Source organism: Convolutriloba macropyga, chromosome 12, assembly GCF_964194025.1.
Source record: "Convolutriloba macropyga chromosome 12, txConMacr16.3, whole genome shotgun sequence".
In the NCBI taxonomy this organism is placed as follows: Eukaryota; Metazoa; Xenacoelomorpha; order Acoela; family Convolutidae; genus Convolutriloba; species Convolutriloba macropyga.
The window spans coordinates 24,199,263-24,221,116 of NC_134479.1; the positions used below are offsets into that span (position 1 = coordinate 24,199,263).

At 36.5% G+C, this 21,854-nt stretch overlaps 1 protein-coding gene across 1 annotated transcript in view; it reads right to left on the bottom strand.

The window, feature by feature from the left end:
• The window catches only part of LOC142350429 (isatin hydrolase-like), a 33,922-nt gene extending 14,396 nt beyond the window's left edge, over positions 1 to 19,526 (bottom strand). The window contains exons 1-3 of the mRNA XM_075402276.1: positions 19,500 to 19,526; positions 7,210 to 7,365; positions 2,757 to 2,863 (exon numbers count right to left, since the gene is read on the bottom strand). Coding sequence (XP_075258391.1) covers positions 2,757 to 2,863; positions 7,210 to 7,365; positions 19,500 to 19,526 — 290 coding nt within the window. The remainder of the gene's footprint in view (positions 1 to 2,756; positions 2,864 to 7,209; positions 7,366 to 19,499) is intronic.
• Positions 19,527 to 21,854: the final 2,328 nt, after the last annotated feature.

Consider the following 21,854-nt stretch of genomic DNA (forward strand, 5'->3'; position numbering starts at 1 on the left):
TTTTAACTCCCTGCAAAATTTTATACATTTAGTTCATGTAATTCCTAGTAACAACTTTCGGAACTTTTCCGTTTGTGCCCCCCTGCCCAGTACATTATGCGCCCCCCGCCCAGTACTTTATGCGCCCCCAGTTACAGAGCACGTGTCATTACACAGTAAATGATTATGTAAAAACAATGCACGTGCGTCTGGAGGGTGCAAAAAATATGCACCCACTAAGCTGCGGGGGGGGGGGGGACAAACGGAAATGACCCCATTTTAAAGCTAAGGCTTTACAGTAATGCTTTTATTGACCACCTTCCATTTAAAATTCAGATTTGGAATCATGGCAAATGGTGTAATTTTTCCATGAAACATGAGGAATTCAGCGATCATTACATTTTTGAGTTTTTTTAGAGATATGAAAACTAGAAAATCGTTTTGCAAAAAAGAAACGCATATCTTGGTTGCGACGAATATCAGAGCTGAAGACATCAAAAAGAAACACTCTATTTTGAACTATATTTTGTCCAAGTCCTTCTAGCATAGAAGTTTGTAAATTGCTGAAGTTTTCAAATAAATTTCTGACCATTATTTGACTTGACAAAGAGAGTAATTCATATAATAACACATAGGCAATCGTCGAAATTTATGAAATCTCATTATTTCAGGTAATAGTCAACCACCGATTAAAGCATCGACAAATTGTATCGAATTTTGTTCCTTCTGCTCAAAATTAAGGTTTCTAAGGTTGTTAGTTAAATTCTATTACAAACGTGCATTGGCTAAAAATCTGATGAATCCGATCTTCGTCTGATTAGAAATAACACCGCAAAATAGATTTGAATTGGTGTGTATTTGGTCCTTGAAGGATGACAAAAACGAGCAGCTCAACTAAAACTCAGTTGAAAATTGGTTTAAAAATTAGTATTAAGGATTAGTATAAACAGAAAATGTCTTAAATCGACCTAACACAAATTTGTCTGAGAACAATTTTTAAGACATCCCATTTTTTTTTTCAATCGTGAATTAATACAAATCTTTGATATCAAACTTTGATTCGGAATCAAAAGTTTTTGCTCATTAAAGGTTCAAATAAGTGTGTTTTTGGTTGAAGAATTCTTCATTCTTCTCAATCGCTCTTTATAACATCAGTCCTGTTCTCCTTAAGTTTCAGAATTCTTCTCGTTTCAGTCTTCATTGAACTCTTGAAAATTATTTATGTTCTCCCCGCTAATTGGGTGAGACAAAATTTACAAAAACGCAGGTCTCCTCTCATTGGGCGACACCTCTCAAAAGACTCCACTCTTCTTGGAGGTCACAATGTTTGCCCACAAAAGAATTTGTCCAAAAATATTGCGAAAGCTGGGGTTACGGGACTCGTGCAAGCAACATTGTAGCCGATCCTCTTACAATCACAACGGAAACGGACTGAGCCAATCTATCAAAAGCGATAGCATGTCCCTGCGACTGATAATTCCTGCTGTCGGCTAACAGAGCTATGCGCTTTAACGCTTTCTTGAGAGTAACTCAATGACTCAACGGCGAGAGGAACAAACAAAATTCCTTGCTCAGAGCAATATTTTTCGTGCATACTTTCGCTCTTCGACTGCTTCAATCGCGTAACCAGACTTCTCTGCCGCATGATTTATAATGTTTGGTTGCAGTGGAGAAGTTACGGTGACGTCTAGAGCAGCTGGACGACCTGATTTCCATGAAGGCAGAAATATGTCGCCAGGGCGAGAACCATTTCCTGCAATAAGGTTCCGTTTTTCGATGACTGGGGACAAGTTAGCTGCTGAGCAAGCTGATGCAAAACGGTCACGAATCCTGTCATGCCGAGAATTTGCATCCCCTCTTCCGGGACAGATGACGGCGTGGTCACCAAAAATGTCAAGGGTCCCAGACCTGCAGTAAAGGCATTTTCTTTCATCTTCATAAACTGCAATACCTAGTCTGTATTTGACACTAATTTGAAATTCACCGGGACTCAGATGGAGACCTAAGGCAGGAACTGGAGGTGCCGCAAGCCATGCGCCTGAATGAGGCAAACAGAGTGATTGCAGTCTTGCTTTCTCTCTGTTTGACGACTGATTTCTTAGCAGCTCAGAAAACTTTTCAGTATCTACAGCTTCTTGAATTTTCTGCTGTGTGTAGGATTTCAAGTTGAAAGGTTCAAGGCTTGCATAGAGTTCCTTAAAAACTCTACTGTCTGACGTGCGCTGGTTTGTAATTTTCTGAACCAAGTCATCAGATGCTAACACTGAGCCCACATATGCGGCTCTGTATTGCTCTTACAATTGTCGCACTCCGAGGCCGGAAATGTTTATTGGCAAGGTTGACTGCATCCACACATTGTCACAGGTGGATGCAATGGGGCATTAGTGCAGGTGGATTAAATCGGGGCATTAGCGAAAATTAGACGAATACACGAAAATCTGAGCTTAACAGCAGGAAAGCAGGGCATGACCTGCTTTCGTGCTGTTCCGCTCAATTTTTCTTGTATTCGTCTAATTTTCACCAATACCCAGATTTAATTTGGGCTGTCTTAAAAATTGTGCTACAAGACAAATTTGCGTTAGGTCAAATTAAGTACGCAGGCAAATATGGTGAGCTCTCGAATGTTAGGACTTGAGCATTTGCAGTCTGAACATAAACAATTTCCGTCTGGGACATTCTGGACATAATAATTTTTTGTGTGACCTCTTAGCCTGTCATTTAAAATGTATTAAAAGGATGCAATTAAAAGTTAGAATCAATTTTTAGGGTTGCCATACCCATCATTGTCGATACATTCCGGCGCTAGTCCATCGATGCCAACTCCTTTCACATTTCGCGCATTCTCCAACAGCCAGTCAATTCCGGTTTCTCCAACACACGTTTGCTTAAAACAGAAAAAGGAAACAGAGTGCCTCAAACGTTTAGTTTTCAACTAGCAGGATGTTTAAAATTTAAAATATCAATTAATTTTCTTACTGGAACATATTAGATGCATTTTATACGCAGCTGCCCTCGATTTCCAAATTTTCTCTTAGAAAAAGCGTGTCATTTTGAAGTTATGCAATTTTTGCAATGTAATTATTCATAATTAATTCACATAAAATTATGTGTTTGACCTAGAGTTTACCATGAAACACAAAGGTTCGGAAACGGGCATGCGCACATATAGTTCCCGCCACATGTAACCACCTTTAATCAACACCTGTTGCGATATTAACAGTTAAATAAACTGCCAGTGTAATAAATTTTAATGCCTGATCGACACTGGAAAAACACTTCAGCATTAGACTACGAGTTTATCACCCTTTTATCGCCACTGTTACTGAGTAAACAGTGGCGATAAAAGAGTGGTGATAAACTTGTAGTCTAATGATGGAAACAGTTTGATAAACTTGTAGTCTAAAAAACTTGTGCGTGGTTTGTTGTGTGTGGTGTCTGTGTTGCGTGTGCCCATGCGTGTGTGTGTGTGTGTTTGTGCGTACGTGTGCGTGTGTTTGTGTGTGCGTGTGTCTGTGTGGGTGTGTGTTTGTGGTTGAGTGTGTGTGCGTGGGTGCGTGTGTACGAGCGTGTGCGTGTGTGTGTGCGTGTGTGTTTGTGGTTGTGTGTGTGTGTAAGTGTGTGTGTGTATGTGTAAGTGTGTGTGCGTGTGTGTGTGTGCCTGTGTGTTTGTGGTTGAGTGTGTGTGCGTGGGTGCGTGTGTACGAGCGTGTGCGTGTGTGTGTGCGTGTGTGTTTGTGGTTGTGTGTGTGTGTGTGTGTGTGTGTAAGTGTGTGTGTTTGTAAATGAGTGCGTGTGTGTGTGTGTGTTTGTGTGTGTGCGTGCGTGTCTGTTTGCGTGCGTTTGTGTTTGGGTGTGTGTGCACCTGTGTGCGTGCGTGTGTGTGTGTTGTGTGTGTGAGAGAGAGAGAGAGATTTGTGTGTCGTGTGTGTGTGTTTGTGGTGTGTTGAGTGATGTGGTGTGTGTTGAGTGTGTGTTTGTTTGTGTGCTTGTGTGCTTTTGCGCGTGTGTGCGTGTGCCTGTGTGCTTGGGTGCGTGTGTACGTGTGTGTGTGTGTGTGTGTGTGTGTGTGTTTGTGTGAGTGTTGGTTTGTGTATGTGTGTGTATGTGTGTTTGGGAGGAGGGGGCATGAGGACAAAACGAAGAACAGATCCGAAGAAATATCACTTATCTTTGAGATTGTAATTGTCCTCAAAAACAAAATTGAAAAAAACCAATAAGAATGTGTTCAATTTTGAAATGATCGCAACAGGTGTTGATTAAAAAAATTACCACACGGTTGTTATCGCCCTCGAAGTTATCATAACACCTCGGCTTCGCCTCGGAGTTTGAAAACTTCTCGGTGGCGATAACAACCGTGTGGTAATATTCATTCTTGCCCCAAGAGAACCGAAGTTGATATTTTGAGTCAACAGAGAATTTTGTTCTAGTAGATAATTTAATTATCTGCCAAGTAGTAAAATAAAAAAAAGGTTATCTTTAATAGCTGCAAAGATATAGCGAGGTTTTTTTGATCTCGTTCCGGTTTCTCATTACAACCGAAAAAGTGTGAATCGTAGAGGGGGTGCTTTAAATTTTTATGCTGTCTTCACCTTTTAGTCGAAGCTCTGAAGTCAATGAAAAGTCAAACTGTACCAGTGGTTTCCAAATTATTCCATTGAAATTTTGAGAATCTTTCAATGAGCAGCTAAGATTTCTTATGACTTTATCATAGCGTTTTTAAAGAAAAGCACAATTATATAAATTGATCCCATTGCTGATCTTTATAACGCCTTGCTGCTTAGTTTCTTACATACAGGCCCCATTGAAAATCCACAGGGACACGAAACGTAATCACCGTTTTCAAATAAAAATCATTTATGTTAAAGGAAACATTCAAAGGTTTTCCCCATTTTTGTTACTGTCTGCTCACTCTGTTCAATTTCTTTAGTCACTCTGTCAGTTTTCTTTGGATTTCTAATGTATTATAGGACTTTTCGGTTGATAATTTACGATTTTCTTACGATTAGCTCTTTGTTTTTTCTATGATTTTGATATTAGAGAATCAACATTTTCTCGTTTTGCGGTATTATTGCTCAGACTCCATTGAGTCCATCTGGCTTTTTATGAACGTGACGGAGAACAAACTTGAAGTTTTATCTTAATACCTTTCGAATTTTTAAACATAAAAATGATTCGTTCTCAAAAACATTAAAGATAACTGAATTTTGCCTTTTAGATATTTCGTATCTAGTCACTCAGTCTCATTAGTCAAAGATCCCATTGGTTTCGTCAGTTGATAGTGAACGTTTCCTATAATATTATTTTTATTTTTTTAAACAAAAATATGAATTTAGAGAATTATTCTGAATTCTCTATTCTTTTTCTAGTTAAAATTTTGTGTGTTGATTAATGGCATGTCTGGTCCAATTTCTAATGGGATGTTACAAGGCAATTGAAAATTTTAGTTGAAACGAATTTTTAACTAAATTATTGGTTGTAAAAACATAGAAAATGCAACTTTGTTTGTTTTATTGTTGCCTGGTCAGTCAAGTATCACTAAGCACAGGTCCCTTTTGGTTTTCCTATTTTCCATCAGAAAACATAATAAAATTACTTGATTGATACTAAGCGGACTATATAACTTGAACTGATCAACATTCATTATTTTTGTTTACTTAATGTTTGATCATTTTAATGGCGTGTTTGACCGGGTTCTTAAGAAGATATAGGAAAACAAAATTACAATTTTTTCAAAGATATCTGTGTCTTTTGATTTTGAGGTCACTTGTTTTCATATCGAATATCAATTTTTTTTTTACAATTCGCCCATTTTTGCTTTTTTTATTGCTGTTGCTCAACGTTGACACAGATGATTTTCAAAAGTTACTTGCATGTATTCAAGTTCTGCATGTGCCGGTTGCGGCTTTTGTTCTGCTGTGTCTCAATCTCAATAAGACAGACCATTTTTGATTTTTCTGTTAGATTTCATTTTTGATCTAAAAAGTTACCTTGATAACTGTTGACATCAAACTGAATAAATGCAATTTTCTGAAAAATTAGTCGTAGTTACTTCAATTATTAGAATAATTAGAATTTTGGAATTTGGAAAGCAACAAAAATATTGGAAAAGAAAAAAGGAAATCGTTGCAATTAACGGAAGAAGGCGTTAGAATTAGTTTTACATTTTTGTGCTTGCAGAAAAAATCAATGGAAAACACATTTTTTTGAAAAGTTGATTGAAAATATTATTTTTAATCAGAAGAAAATACTAAAAAAAATTTAACAAAGTTATCTACTGTTTTGCCAAGAACTCATTACTAATTAATTGATCGTATCGATGGGTGACGAATTTAATCAAACGAAATCTGGAAAAAAATAATTGCAGGAAAGTGACAAAAGATGTTTGTGGGTTTGCTTTTTCATAACTTTTTTTTGTTTGTATAAAAAAAGAGGTCAATGTTTGTGCCGTAATAAAATTAAAGATGATATTTTCTCTAATATAAAGACTAAAACTATTGAATTCATTCTATTGAACTTCCAACATACTTTTGTCCAATTTCAGTAGTAATTAGAATGCCCGACAATTTCGTTGGTTCATAAATGTTTGTTTTCCGGCAACTCTCAATAGCAATTTTTGTCCCAAAGTTGGAGAGAAATACATTTACTTGCCCGATTCGACGCCGAATTATGTGACTGTTGTTTTAATCCGCAAAAATTGTTCTAAAGGGACAAAAAATTTTATCATAGATCACAATTAAAATTGATTAACAGAAAAAAAACAGAATCGATACGAATCCTATTAGCTAATCTCAAGGTATTTTTGCGAAATTAAAGGAGCAATGAATTAATTGATGCAAAAATGGAGAACGCGAAAATTAATGGAGCAAAAATGTGAACTAGAAAAGAATAAAGTTATCATACAAATTCGTTTTTTCACAAATATTCTAAAAGCTCGATAGCTCCACGAAAATGGTCAAATTTAAGAAATCCTCTGACTAAAAAAATTCTACACTTGGTGGACTTTGTAGTGATATCACCGAGAACTTTGTACGATGAATATTTCGATCGGGAAATAAGGAGTGAACAAAAAACGCAGTTGAGCATCACCTCGCTAATATGCTTCGGAATAATTAAATTATAGCTTTCCAAACGACAAATGTCAAAATCAGCTGTTTTAATTATTAAAAGTGAACTAAATTGTCATTTTTTGATGCACTTTGGAGAGTCTGTTCGCAGAAATAAACTACTAACTTCTAAAAAGTATCTGTCATCTCCGTCCCAGTAATACTTGCCCCATCCAGTAAATATAATGATGAAAGAACCGCTTTCAATGGCACCATGCTTGTCCACAAAGTCTTGGAAGTGTTCAGCTTCTATGTAAATTATAGAAGTCCCAGAGCTCGGAGTCTAAATGGATCTAATATATACCTTCAAACCCATGTTATCTGTAAACTTATTATCGGTTTCTAGTTTTTTGTCAAATCTCAACAAAACGGGACAAAGTGTAAGCAAGAGCTGAAAAGTTTGATAGAAAAGGCCCTATTGCAGAGAACCGAACAAAAACGACGTAGAAAATGTTCGGTTTTCTCGGTTTTCTGCTTTGAAAATAGTCGGTATAATCGGTTTGTTCAGTATGATCTTCTTCTGCAAACGTGAGAACTCGTTGGTATGTTCTGTCTTGAATGTAAAACAGTTTGGAATGTTCAGTATTTAAACGTTAGAAATCTTTGGTGTGTTTGATTGGAATACGTGAGAAATCATCGCTAGTGTGGTCTCTTAGATTTGGCTTCTAACGTAAGAGAACGTAAGAACGTGTCCGTTAAGTGGATGATGATAAATATTTCTGAATTTATTCAAAAATCTAGGCTCTTTTCAAATTAGCAATTTGAGACTTGTTGAACATTGACGAGGATTCAATTCATTAAATTACAATCACCTAGCAGTGATATGAACATGAGAAATCAAGAATATATGTCAGTTTCTGCTTTCCCGTTGTTTGATATTGAACTCACCGACAAATTTTTATGCTCGAAACCGAACAAACTAAATCTAAAAGCTGAACATAGCGGTAGTTTCTTATGTTTAAAACCGAATATGCCGACAATTTCTCATATTTGAAACAGAAGATAACAGAGAAAAAGACGATACCGAAGGTGTTTTATCCAAAAGCGAACACCCAGACAACATCAAAGAAAAAAGGTAAAGGTTTCTGTCGTTTTTGAGAAAAAAAAGAATATACCGACGATTTTCTTACGTATAATAACGCTTACGAAAACAGCGGGACGAACTATAGATGTTTGAGATAGTATCCCCTGGCCTTCTGCTCGAAGCGCTAATTCTATCTGGTCAGACGTCTTTTTGGCCATGTGGTAATCATCAATTCAGCTATCATCAAACTTTTGACCCAAATATCCTACAACGCTGGTGACTTTGCACATAGCCGGGCAAAAAAATTTGAGGAACAATTTGTGATGCAATTCTTCTTTCTTTGACATCTTAGTTTTGCAGTTTACCGGGCCGACACGCCTACGCCGAAACTAATAAAAAACGTAAGATTGACCGTGAATGCTGTTAATGACTGCAAAAGAATTTCAGTGTTGGCACTGAATGCGGTGAGGTTGGTGAATTCCGAATTTCACCTCAAGTCTTATCTTATTTCTATAATGTAACCGTAGAAACACCTTTCTAGTTCACTTTTAAAACCTCCCAAGGTCACAAAAAGTTGAGTTAGAGTTGAGTCACACTTGAAAACTCTGACTCCGTGGTTCTTGCACCATATGGTACTTTCTACCACAACCACAAAAGAACCAGCTACTTGAGAACCAACTGTTATTTAAAATAAACTTGGTGAATAAATATTGAATCACCAAATGGTGTGTTATTTTCATCCTGCAACGTCAGATATCGTCAACCCATCTGACGTGGCGCAGATGGTTCTCTCTCGAAACAAAGTGGAGAGAGAGAAAACTCTGAGTTGAAAGAACAGAACACACCGAGAATCCTGAAAATCAGTTGACAGAAAAATTGTTAAAAACAGCCTGATTTTTTGACTTGTGAAACTCAACTTACTTTCGCAACAGTTTCCTCACAGACAAACTCTCAAACCAAACTTTAGTTTTTTTTCTAAAAATTAATCAGTCCGTCCTGAAACTAAACTGGTAAGCCGAACTTAGTACAGCTCATAAGTTCCAGCTATCCCTGCTGATCTAAGAACGAAGAGCCTTTTATAGATGTTCAATATTGTAGTTTTATATTTTAGATATTACTAGATTGGAACCGGTTCTTTAACTGTATTCATAACTTGGTGGATTAATAACTTATCTAACCACATTAGTAATTTAACTGAGACTTATACGCACTAATCGGTAAACCAAGAGCGATAACACAGCGATTTGTTTACTTAATCATTTTCGAGGTTGTGTACAATTCGGATATACCCTGGATACAGCCCCGATTATGATAACTGGTGCGACCAGAGGAAAGAATCACGCCTGATAATTTGTTTTTACTTAACTGATAATTCGGTTTTAACAAATAGCACGCGCGTATACCGTAATTGCACCGCTTTTATCGAAATCAACTGCTAGCAGAAACGAAAAGATTAAATTATCAGTCCAACTCAATCAGGCAGAAATTTCTTTACTCTGTTAACATTATTTTTACCCAGGTGGGATATTTCTAACAGAAAAGTTAGTTGTTTTAATCGATTCTAACCAAACTTAGATATTGTTAACTCTCTTCTAGATTTATAAACCTTGTCGCTTTTTCATTTTATTGTTCTAGCATCCTCGTCCTTTGATAACTTTGGTTTTAACATATGATTTAATGGACAATGTGCAAACCATAATAGTTGAACATCTGAATATTACAGTTACAACAAATAATAAAACGGGCAAAGTGAAACGGTTTATAACAAACAATAGCACTTTCCTAGCATCGTACATTTAGAATAATCCTGAATTCTTCAATATACTAAACTTACTAAACATTCCAAATAGTAATATTGCAATACCCTCACACAACCCAATAAATATTACAAATATTAACCAAAACACTTCTGACTCATAATTAATAAACTCTAATTTATCAAAACAAAAATAATATATATATATATATATATATATATATATATAGAAAACCCTTACTAGTAAGCTGAATTAAAACGTACTACATTTTTTTCACCTTGTACTGTTAGCACTTCAAATTTATAGGTCTTCAGGCTTTCTAAGTAAGTCACAAGTTCGATAATCGTCCTCACGCATTGTTCATTGCACACCGAACATTATGATGCGATCCACTCAATGCAGTTCTCTAGTCCTATAGGCTAGAGGTCCCACAATTGTTAGTAAGTTTAGCTGGGGCCTGAGTGGGTGAGGCTGCGGGTTCTCTTTTGAACCAACGCATAGGCCGTAGACGGGGATAGTCGAACATATATAGGTAACAAAGCCTGATTTCTCATAGAAAATAGCGCGTTCTAATTCAGCTATAGCAATCTAACCCAACACACATATATCTAAAAAATATAATTAAAAAAAATTATTACATTTACCCACAACAAACATAATTTTAAAATAAAATTTACGGTCTTAACTTTAATCAAAAATGGCAAACGTAGTAGCATATCCCGACATAGCACTTGAAAAATTCACTGGTTTAGACCCATCAGAGGACGCACAAGACTTTATTAACCTTATAATAAGAAAAATACAATTCTCTCTCGGAACTAGACCAGCAGCTGACCCTGACCAAGCCGCAGTTTATGATGCTAGGCAAAGAGCACTTTTCGGTTCAGTTTTGCGAGGACCCGCCGCGCAGTGGTTTGAATCATTGAATCCAGCATTAGCGTGGAATGACATCCGAACGCAATTCTTAGCCAGGTTTACAGATGAAAAAGATAAGTACAGAAAACGGATTGAGGTAGAAAACTTAAGGAGACAACCGGAAGAGCTAATCAAAAGTTACATACACAGATTAACCAAAAAAATAGAAAAAGGTTGGCCGGATCCCGATTTCAATGAAGCCTTCAGAGAGGGAAAAAGTATGGAATATTTTGTTAGAGGACTAACACCACCCGCTCTGAAACAGAAAGCACATCAATTTTTAATCGAAAATGTAGGTGCGACTTGGCAACAACTTAGGGATCATGTATCGAATAAAGATTTGAGTTTTGCAGTGAGCAGTGAGTTTACTGGTACACCATCCAACAGCATGAATAACAAATTAGAAATTGAAGGTCTCAAAAATCAAATCAGGGAACTAACAAGTTTAATGAAAGACCACAAAATCAACGCAACATATAATAACAACAACCCCCGAATGAACCAAAATCAAACCAGATTTTGCAAATATTGTCAAAAGTCTGGTCACACAATTGCGTACTGCTACAAACGCAAAGAAAATAAAGAACAAAGCAAACAGCCTCCGCATACCAGAGATAAGTTTACAGATAATTATCGTCAAAACCGGGGTAGGTCACCAGGACAGCAAAGTCATTACCCGAACAATAACGATCGAAGAAGAGATAATTATCCGAGTGAAAAAAAACAGACAAAACACTCCTAATTATAGGAATAACTCTCCTCACCCATCCAATTACACTTCATCAAACCGACATCGGTCAGGTAGTTACGACTCTCGAGATAGACAAAATCAATTTTCATACAGATTCATACAGATCTGATAGAAGTAGTAGCAGAGATAGACCAAATAGTGAGCAGAGATACAGAAATTATTCAAACGAACGAAGCAATGATTCAAATAGACAAGGTAATCGACCTAACAGTGGCTATAACTCACGAGATAATAGCCGAGAGCGAAGTCCTAAGTGCATTTCATGAACAATAGTTCTAGTTCCTATTTCAGCGATGATGAAAACAATCATGCTAATTTAAACCAGACCAGTCTCCGTCACCCTCTGAAGCTAATAACTCTAGTAAAAATATCAACAAACATATTTATATTAACTTATACCAACCCGTTGGAGACAAGAATAAAAATAACGGTCTAGAAACCCAGTTCCTTCTTGATACAGGTGCAACCAGTTCTATTATAAATTACTATACATACAGTGAATTATGCAAAACAAAAAAAATAGATCTTGTCAAAATAAAAACTAACACTGTAGCCGTTAACGGAGAGAATTTTAAGCTCTTGGGATATATTACTTTCAATTCATCATTTGACATAGAAGGAAAATACAACGTGAAAATAAAAACATGGGTTTCAGCCAAAGACGGATGTAAGCCAATCATCTTGGGAATGGACTTTCTTGATAGCTCTACAAAATCAATTGATATTTCAACACCAAAAATTGAACTAAAAATTTATCCCGGCATTTTCATTTCACTTAGCAGATATCAAACTAAAAGTTGCCCCTATGTTAGTCTCTACAAAACGGTTTTTATGGATATCCAACTTCATCTAGCTCTCCAAACAACTCGTGTAATCACCATAAAGCCCACTAACGAATTTTTCCGAAAAGGAACATCCTTTATTATTGGATCAGAGCTACAGAAAAAAATGTATTTATACCTATAATGTAAGATGCTTCCAAAAGGAAAAAGAGTTACCTATAATGTTTAACAATCCGCAAAATAATAGGTTGTCAATGCTAAAGGCCCAATAGGTCACACCTTAGAGGACATTCAGATTGAGCCTAAGAAAAACTTTACAGTTGTAGAAAATCTTGCTTTCATAGACCATCTTTTGACTAGTGAGACCGATTGGAATCAAGTATTTCATGTAAGTGAAAATTGTGTTTCTCCAATAATAAAATCTAACTCCGAAAAAATCACAAAACTAATAAACAGAAAAAAACTGAAAAACGTAAGCGTGAACAAGACTTTACTGACAATTACGAATTAGAAACTGATTTCAGTGACGATCTAGAACATTTAAAACCCCAAAGTGAAAGAGAGGATAGTCTGCGGCCCATTGAGGTTAAACCAGAAATAATTGGCCGATTTTCAGATACAGACCAAACTTTCCTTAAAAAATTTGATTTCAGCCAATCAGACATCTCTGACCAAAAACTGTTACAGTTAATGAAAACACTAGTTCATAATAAAGACGTATACTCACAACATAAATATGATGTTGGAAAAAATAAACAAAAATTCAACGTAAAATTATTGCCCAACGTCACGTTGTCAAAACAAAGACCATACAAAGTACCCCTTCACTATCAAGAAAAACTAGAAGACCTTTTGGATCAGTTGTGCAAAACAGGTATTATTCGTGAAATGGGAAACGTAAACGAAATGGGTTCTGAGTTCATTAACCCGATAATAATCCTCCCTAAAGGAAATACCATAAAACTTGTAATTGACGCACGCTATCTAAATTCAATTACTGATCTCAGCAGATATTCATGGCCCCTAGAACCAATAGGAAGCCTATTGACTAAGCTCAAATGGAACTACTTCACTACTAGTGATTTGTGTTCAGCTTACAATCAAGTCCCCCTCACCGAGGAGACAAAACAGTTAGTGAGTTTTGTAATCGGTTCAAAACAGTACACATTTGAAAGAGGTTTTTACGGCCTTTGTGGTCTTCCTAACTTCTTTAGCCGAATAATGACTATACATTTTGCACCACTAATAAAAAGAAAACAAGCCATAACTTACATTGACGACACTATCATGCTTTGTTTGAAATTATTGAAAACTACCATTTACTATTTAGAAAAGCAGGTTTAAAAGCACAACCCGAAAAAACTAAGTTTTTTTTAGAAAAGTTCAGTTCCTTGGCCACATTGTAGGCAAAGAAGGAATTCAACCAGTCCAGAAAAGGGTAGCAGATCTCAAAGCCCTGAAATCTCCAGAAAACAAACGTGATGTAATGAGAGTTCTAGGATGCTTAGGGTTCTACAGCCTGTACATAAAAAACTTGCATGTAGACTGTAAACCATTCTACGACTTAACCAAAACCGAAACTAAGTTCGAATGGACACCGGAACATGAAAAACTTTTCCAAAGTATAAAAGACCGCTTTAGTGAGGACACCATACTAGCTATACCAGACACAAAACATCCTTTTCACGTTCACGTAGACGCCTCCTCAATTGGCGTTGGCTCTATCCTAGTACAGGAATTTCCTGAAGGGAAGAGAATAGTGTCATTTAATTCAAGAATTTACACTAAAGAAGAGCAGAAAATGAGTACCACCGCACGTGAACTATGTGGTGTAATTTCAGCACTTCAAACGTACGAGCACTACATAATTGGCTCGCCATTTCCTGTTTATGTTTACACGGACCACAAACCACTAATGTACTTATGGGGAAGACGAGGAAAACTCTCCCATCGTTTTTTTAGATACCAATTAGTCATTTCACAGTTCCAAAACCTAAAAATCGTTTGGACTGAAGAATCTAGCTTTTCCCGACATTCTAAGTAGAAACGTAAAACTCAAAGATCTTGACAAACATCAGCTAAAGCACAAAAAGATACCAAAAGACATTTCGTTCTACGACCAGAATGGAAACGAGGAAAAATACTTCGTTCTCCATGACAACGAAAAAGGCAATGCAGACGATTTTTACCCAATACTTAAAGAAACCAAAACAGGTCTAGCAAAATATACATTCAAAATCAACCAATTGACACAAGAACGTTATAAACCAAGCAAAGCAACAATTTGTGGAGTAACAAATCTTGTCGACTACTTCTCACAAGGTTCTGCAATTAATCATTTTAAAAAATTAAACGATCAAAAAACAGCGAATCAAATTGAGATTAATGAATTGGAAAAAACTTCTAACAATTCCTTTTTAAACTCAGGTGAGGCTAATAGCGAAGAAAATCCTCCTTCAAATACAATTATCGAAGCAACTAATGAAAATTTTTGCCAATTAATTGATGATCCAGACCATGAAATTCTTACTTTTGCCAAAATCTTTGCAGCACAAAATGCAGAAAAGGAACAAAATAAAAATCCCCTAACAAAACAATCACCATTCCCTGAAAAACTTAACGAAAAAATTGATGCTAAAGAATTGATCTTGAAACTAACTTCTTTTGCAAAAAATGTTGATCTAAACACTGAAGTCCTATGTGAAGAACAATTGAAAGACCCAGTATTACAACAAATACGCAAGCTTTTTCTAAGTCAAAACAAAGATCTGAACACCATTGAAAATCGCCAATCGAAAGCTATAACAAACTATCTCAATAACTTTGAAAACTTATGCATAATTGCAAACGTACTCTGCATCAAAGAACAGACAGACGATCCTAACACTGAATTAATCAAAGTTTTTGTACCAATCTTCCTATTTATCAAAACATTTAATTTAGCACACGACGATGTGTTAGGAGGACACATTGGTTTAGATAAAACTCTTGCAAACATAAGACGCTTTTTTTACTGGCCCGGAATGTACAAATGGGTTAAGCACCTCATAGCCAGCTGCCTTGACTGTCAAAAAAATAAACAAAAACGGAAAGATATATACAAAGCACCTTTAGAAAAATGGACCGACACAATACCATTTCCTTTTCACACGGTACACATTGATCATAAAGGACCTTTGAACCCACCGTCAAATGGAAAACACCATTGTCTTGTGATTTTAGATTCCTTTTCGTGATTTATTCAAGTTTACCCCGTCAGGTCTACGGACGCATCTGACACCATTAAAGCGTTTGAAAAATTCATCCTGTCTTTTGGGATACCTCAAAAATTAGTCTATGATAAAGGTTCAGCGTTAATGAATCAAGACTTCACTAGATCGATACACGAACTAGGAATCACTCCAGCCCCAAGAACCGCCTTCTCACCATGGACTAATGGAAAAATTGAAATACAAAACAAACACTTAGGAGCACATTTTAGGATGTTTTTAGAACAAACCAGAGGAAAATGGGATGAACTTGCCCCGAAGTTTGCTTTTGCTCTCAACACAGTACCTAACTCAAGTACAGGAATTTCACCGTATGAAATTGTCTTTGGTCAAAAACCTCAAATTCCACTCTCACTAAAATTAGGATTATTAAGAAATTCAAACCTCACATGCAATTCTGACTTCTGTAAAGATCTACCATTACATAGACACACACTGCAAAAATCTGACAACAAAGAAATTGACAAATTGTTGAAGGCAAAAATAGAATCTTCACTACTACACCGTGAAAACCAATTTAAACAGATTTACAATAGCACTTATAAACACAGTCTAGCTCACAACGCAAAAGCACAAAAACATCGAAATAAACACAAATTGGGTAAACAACTAGAAATTGGACAAAAAGTTCTGATGGAAAACAACAGCATAGAATTAGGCAAATCGAAAAAACTCCAAGAACTCAGGTCAGGCCCATATACGGTAGTAAAGAAAATTACAAACGTGAATTACGAAATAGAGCTTGATAACGACAAAAGGGTTAGAAAGGTTGCACATAGAAATCATCTTGTTGAATACTACCCGGCAGAAGAGACACTTCCAGACCTAACAGTTCAATATGGTATCAATAACGATTCCCTAGAAACCTTCTACGAAAACTTGAGGAGTTCCCAACTAAAAAAACTAAACACAACTGTCAACAGATATTCCTTTCAAATTCCTATGCAAACACAATTCTGGCCTTTCACCAACTTTGAACGAACTCCTGTTGATTTAGATAAAATACCAACAAATTTTGACTCAGGCTTCATAGAAGGAAGCTCCTCTGGCGCAGTAAATGAACATCCCGCTAATAGGAACATTGAATTGATTAGGGAAAGAACAAGGAGTTCAACACCACATTCACACGGGCAAACTACACGCCAAGCTAACCCAGAACTTAGTCCATTGCGTTCAAGTAACCCTCATAATAATACTATGCCTACTCCAAGTAACAATGAGGAAAATCAAAGGGTGTCAAAAAACGGTGACAGAAGAAAACAACAGACTAGCCGATATCAGGCTGGCTTCACTTAGTTTTATATGTTTCAGGTAACGGACAGACAAGTCCAACATTACTGGACCAAGTCACAAACTTTATTTTTAACTATTTTTTTTACTTCTTTTATATTTCACCTTAGCCAAAGTTAGAGATAATCAGACATCTCTACGCAAAAAAAAAACTTAAATAAATAAATAAATTACAAAATAAAGTAAGCAAACTTAAAATGCTTAAAAATTCTAAAAATTTTATACTTATCTTAAAATTTTTTCACTTATTTCCTTCCGCCCCTCACAGATTGACCAAAAAATAGACGAGCTCAATGATGTATCGCACAAGTTGCGAGTTATACATTATGGTTGCTCTCAAATGAAAGAAAACAAAATGTACTCTTTAAACCAGGTAGCACCATGTAGTATCAGCCCTGAAAACAATGATATGCGCAACGTTAGAGTAACTCTTTATCAACGGTCTTATCGCACATTCGTAAAAGCTGTTATGTGTTCCGTTAGTGTAAGTGTTTTAAAATATCACTGCGGTATGTTTTCTCATTCATCAATTGTCCATGACGCACCCTTAATTACCTATAATCTAATTGTCTCACCAGAACAATGCAAACAAGCGAACAGAACGGGAAAACTTACGGTTAACGACTTCCAAGATAAATTTGACATTGAAATTGAACTAAACAATAGAAAAATTTCATACAAAAACTATGGAGCCGACCTCGAGGACGATTCATCAACCTCATGCGACGATAGTGGCGATATAAGCCATTACTCCTTTGAAACTCTAATGCAGGAAATTTCGTTAGAAGTTAATGTTCAAGACAAGTCAGTCTACAACACCCGAGGGCAGAAACTGCCGTGTGCATTGCACGAAGGAGTATGTGATTCCACATCTTTAGACCCATTTGCATACTCTTGGGACATTCCTGAGAATTGTCTTGTTTTCAAAAAATTTATCCAAGATGCCAAAATGATAAAACATGACATTGAAGCCGGAAATCCTAAGTACTTTATTGTTAGCGACGAAAAATCAGAAGTTCCGTATACAGGTCCAGGAACCCACAAACCTGCCCAGATGGATATTAAGTTGCGAGTCTTAGACCAACCTGAAACATTGTGCGGTAAACAAGAACCTTTGTACAAAACTAATTTGGAGTCTCTTTTTGTTTCTTATTCAGGTGGCTTTAATATGAGGACTGGCAAACTTAAGGATTTAAAAAGTGAACTTAGTTATCACAAAGTTACGGTAGCATCCGGTACAGAACTGAGTTGGAACGGGTAAACTAGAAAGGTAAATGATGACCCTCATCGCTCTCCTTCACGTACACCCTGGGCCCATGTAGGTGAAGACGAGCTAGATTATGAGGTTCACTTAGCCGCTAAGCTGGATTACATTATTTATCACAACTATTTGAGGATCAAGCAATCCTGGCATAACGTCATTATGAACCAGTGCGAACTTGATAGAACTCAGAAACAAACGATTTTAATTTTAGCCCTTCAAAACAATAGGCTAGCTGGTTATATGCTAACAAGCAACCGGTCTATGTTTCTGGACACGGACGGTAGCATTGGTTTGCTATACCACTGCCCAAAGAAAAACTCGCCTTTAAAAGTTCTCGAACGCTGCTACGATCGTATTCCTATTCATTATAATGATCGAACAATGTTCGTCGATCCTATTACTAGGCAAACATTTCCTTTTGCCAATAAAGTAAAATGCGTTGGAGGTTATAAAAATGCCGACCAACTTGACCTAGATAATGAAAAATCTTGGTACCATTTGATGCCTGCCCCTGTTCCATTCAAAACTCCTTTCTTGTTCTCACCGCTTTCAATTGGCCATATCAAAAATTCAGTTTATCTCAACGCGCAGGTATCTATACTCCTAATCAATTAAAGATTTTTGGGACAACATTCTGCACAGTTCCGCTTCCAAATCAGTACTTCAAAAATTTCACATGAAGTACTAAGTTCGAGGGAAATTGACTACAGTGAAAAAGATATCTATTCCTCAGCAATGGGAATAAATCGTCAAATTTATCTCGATTCCCTCCTGTTCCCGAACTACTTCGTGACACAATATACGGGAACATTTGGTATAATAACGTATTATCTGGAAAAACTTGGTATATACTTTGCAGTTTTCCTATGCATAAATTTCATACTTGACGTGATTACCACAATGCTAAGAGCCTTCGAAATTCATAAAATGTCAAACAGAACCATAGGGTTTTGGAAAATTCTCATAGGAGCAACATACAACTTATTTGTTCTTTCTGTTTTCACTTCAATCTTTTCCGAAGGAAAACCTACACCATCCGCACCATCACGAAAAAGAAGAGTGAGCTCAAACCATAATATCGATGAAGAAAACTATCATGAGTATAGTTCAACCCAACAAAATTACGCTCTAATTGAAACCAAAATAGATGAAAACAAAAAACTTTACCCTCCTGTTCCGCAAATAACGGGAAACGTTATTGCCCCTCCATAACTAAAAAAAAGAAAAAAAAATAAAATAAAAAAAAACATAAATCTTTGTTTAGGTGATGACTTCCCTTCAATTATGAAACCATTGTTTATTCGACAACCAAATCAATTGTTTATTCGTTTTGAAGGATATACTGGACAGGTAATATTTTCTCACCTGCCTTTGCTTCACACTATTATTCATATTAGAGTAGCTTCATTTAATTTGAAAGATCTTTTAGATATAATTGTTTATCCCAGTAACCCAAATTACTTTAAGCTTTTAAGAGCGTTTATTGACTTTAGCATAACATTCATTGACATCGGAGTAGACTTTGACTACTACGAGGACAAGATCAATCCGATTTACGGATATTTATAAAAATTCATCTTTAGATTGATTTTATATGACAATTTAAGTCTATTTCAATTCTACATGTATATGACTATAGCCATTGTAACAACTGTTATAGTTATTAGTTTCGTATTCTACGATATCGAATTTGTTGGCGTTTGTACTTCCTTTTTAGATTTTGTTTTTATAATCTTATTAATCAACTGACATTTAAAACTAATTTTTTTCCGGAACCATATCATAGTATAATTGATTGCGTCTTAATCGTGATAGTCTCTCCAGTTTTATACAAGATTGTTTTATACCAAATATTTTTTGTAAGAAAATTAAGCTCAACTAATGCACTTCCTTTATAAGGGTCAATTGGTGTCAATACTCGATTTTTCCAGAACATTTTCTTCAGAAAATAATATATTGACCCCTCAGCTAATAGTCGAGTTCGACTACTGGGACACTTGCGAGACAGGATTTATAACCCTGACACCAAACTCTAATCACTGGCATTTCTTTGTATTTCTCGCTAATCTAAATCCCACTTTTTGGCCCGACAACCTTGATGACTTATAGTTTCTTTTCAAAAAAAAAGTAATTAATTCCCAAAAATGTTCCTTCTGAACGGAAAATTAGTGGAGGTTGTACGCTTACAGCGCACTTTTGAATCATACCCATTCCTAACTCCCTTCATGATAATCGACGTTCAAGAAATTGACTCCAATGATTCTTTGCAAATGTCAGTTTATCCAACATCACCATATTGGAATTACTTCTTCTTGTAAGATTCTGAACTTTATTAGGCAGCCTATCACGGGAAAACAATAGCGCCCAGATCTCACAATTCGAAAGGTTTAAGTTTGGTGGTTCGTCTTCTTCTTAACAACAATAGATTTCCCGTGTTATGCTCTTGGCTGTTCAAAAGTGTCGATGGTAAAAACACTTAAATTAAATAACTGCAACACTAATTACAATAACTCAATAGGCATCGGGTAACAAGCGCTACGACAATCAAAATAACTACTACTATAACTAACTCTAACACATGCAACCACAAGCTTGGAACAATATCTAACTAAGTTATTTCTCAATCCAACTCTACAGTAATACCGATTGCCGCTTATACTCAAACGCAATCTAAACAGCTGGAATTATCCCTCAGCTAATAACAGACTGATGAACCACAGTCTAACAATAAGTCCGAGCATCTCGCTCAATAGGCAAACTCTGCCAAATAACTGTAACTAATCCGAGCCGCTTGCTCAATCAAATACCGCAAGTTCCAGAGCCTCTCGCTCACTTGCAACAGCAATCTGTGCTCGATAATCTAACCGAATCGCAAAGACTACTCAGAGCTTCTCGCTCAATCAACCAGGCAAACTCTGCCAATTAACTCTAATTCTATAACAGCGACTATTCAGAGCATCGCGCTCAATCGCTCCGGCAAAGTTAACCAAATAACTCTAATTCTATAACAGCGACTATTCAGAGCATCGCGCTCAATCGCTCCGGCAAAGTTAACGCAACGACGCTTAATAACGATTCACAGAGCCTCACGCTCAATAATACCGGCAAACTATGCAAACAATCGATAATTAACTCGTTCACGATTTGCAACTTCTGCGCTGCGCTTATAGTGTAAGCCGCTTTTATACTGAGCCGTGCAAACAGTTTGTTTACTCAAACCAAATAAGCGTCATTATTGCACTACGTCTCCACTTGCCATAATGCTATTGGCTACTTTGTTTACATTCCGTCATACCAATGCCGTAAAACTTCAACGTGTCGAATACCGAAATTACCTAATAGATATCAGTCAAGATGGCTACCAAATTTACATATAAGCGAACTCCGGATATTTTCTGTTCTCACGTGCAATTTGTTTAAATAGGGGAGTTCCCAGGGTACCGTCCGCACGTCCGCTTATGCGCTGTAGGGTTACGGTCCGGTTGCGCCGTACGTCCGTAACAAGCCTAAAGTTCAAATTGGCCTGCGAGTCGACTTATACTTAGTTGCTTTACGAATTATGTGTTTCCGGGTCTTTTGTTTACTTAAGACGGTTTGGGGGGCACGGTCCGCATCGAGCCTAATTAGGCATGGGCTCCAGTCCTTATTGCACCTTGTAGTAGGTGGCGTTCATGAAACTCAAAAATCAGCGTTTTCGGATTTTACCCCAAAATTATCACT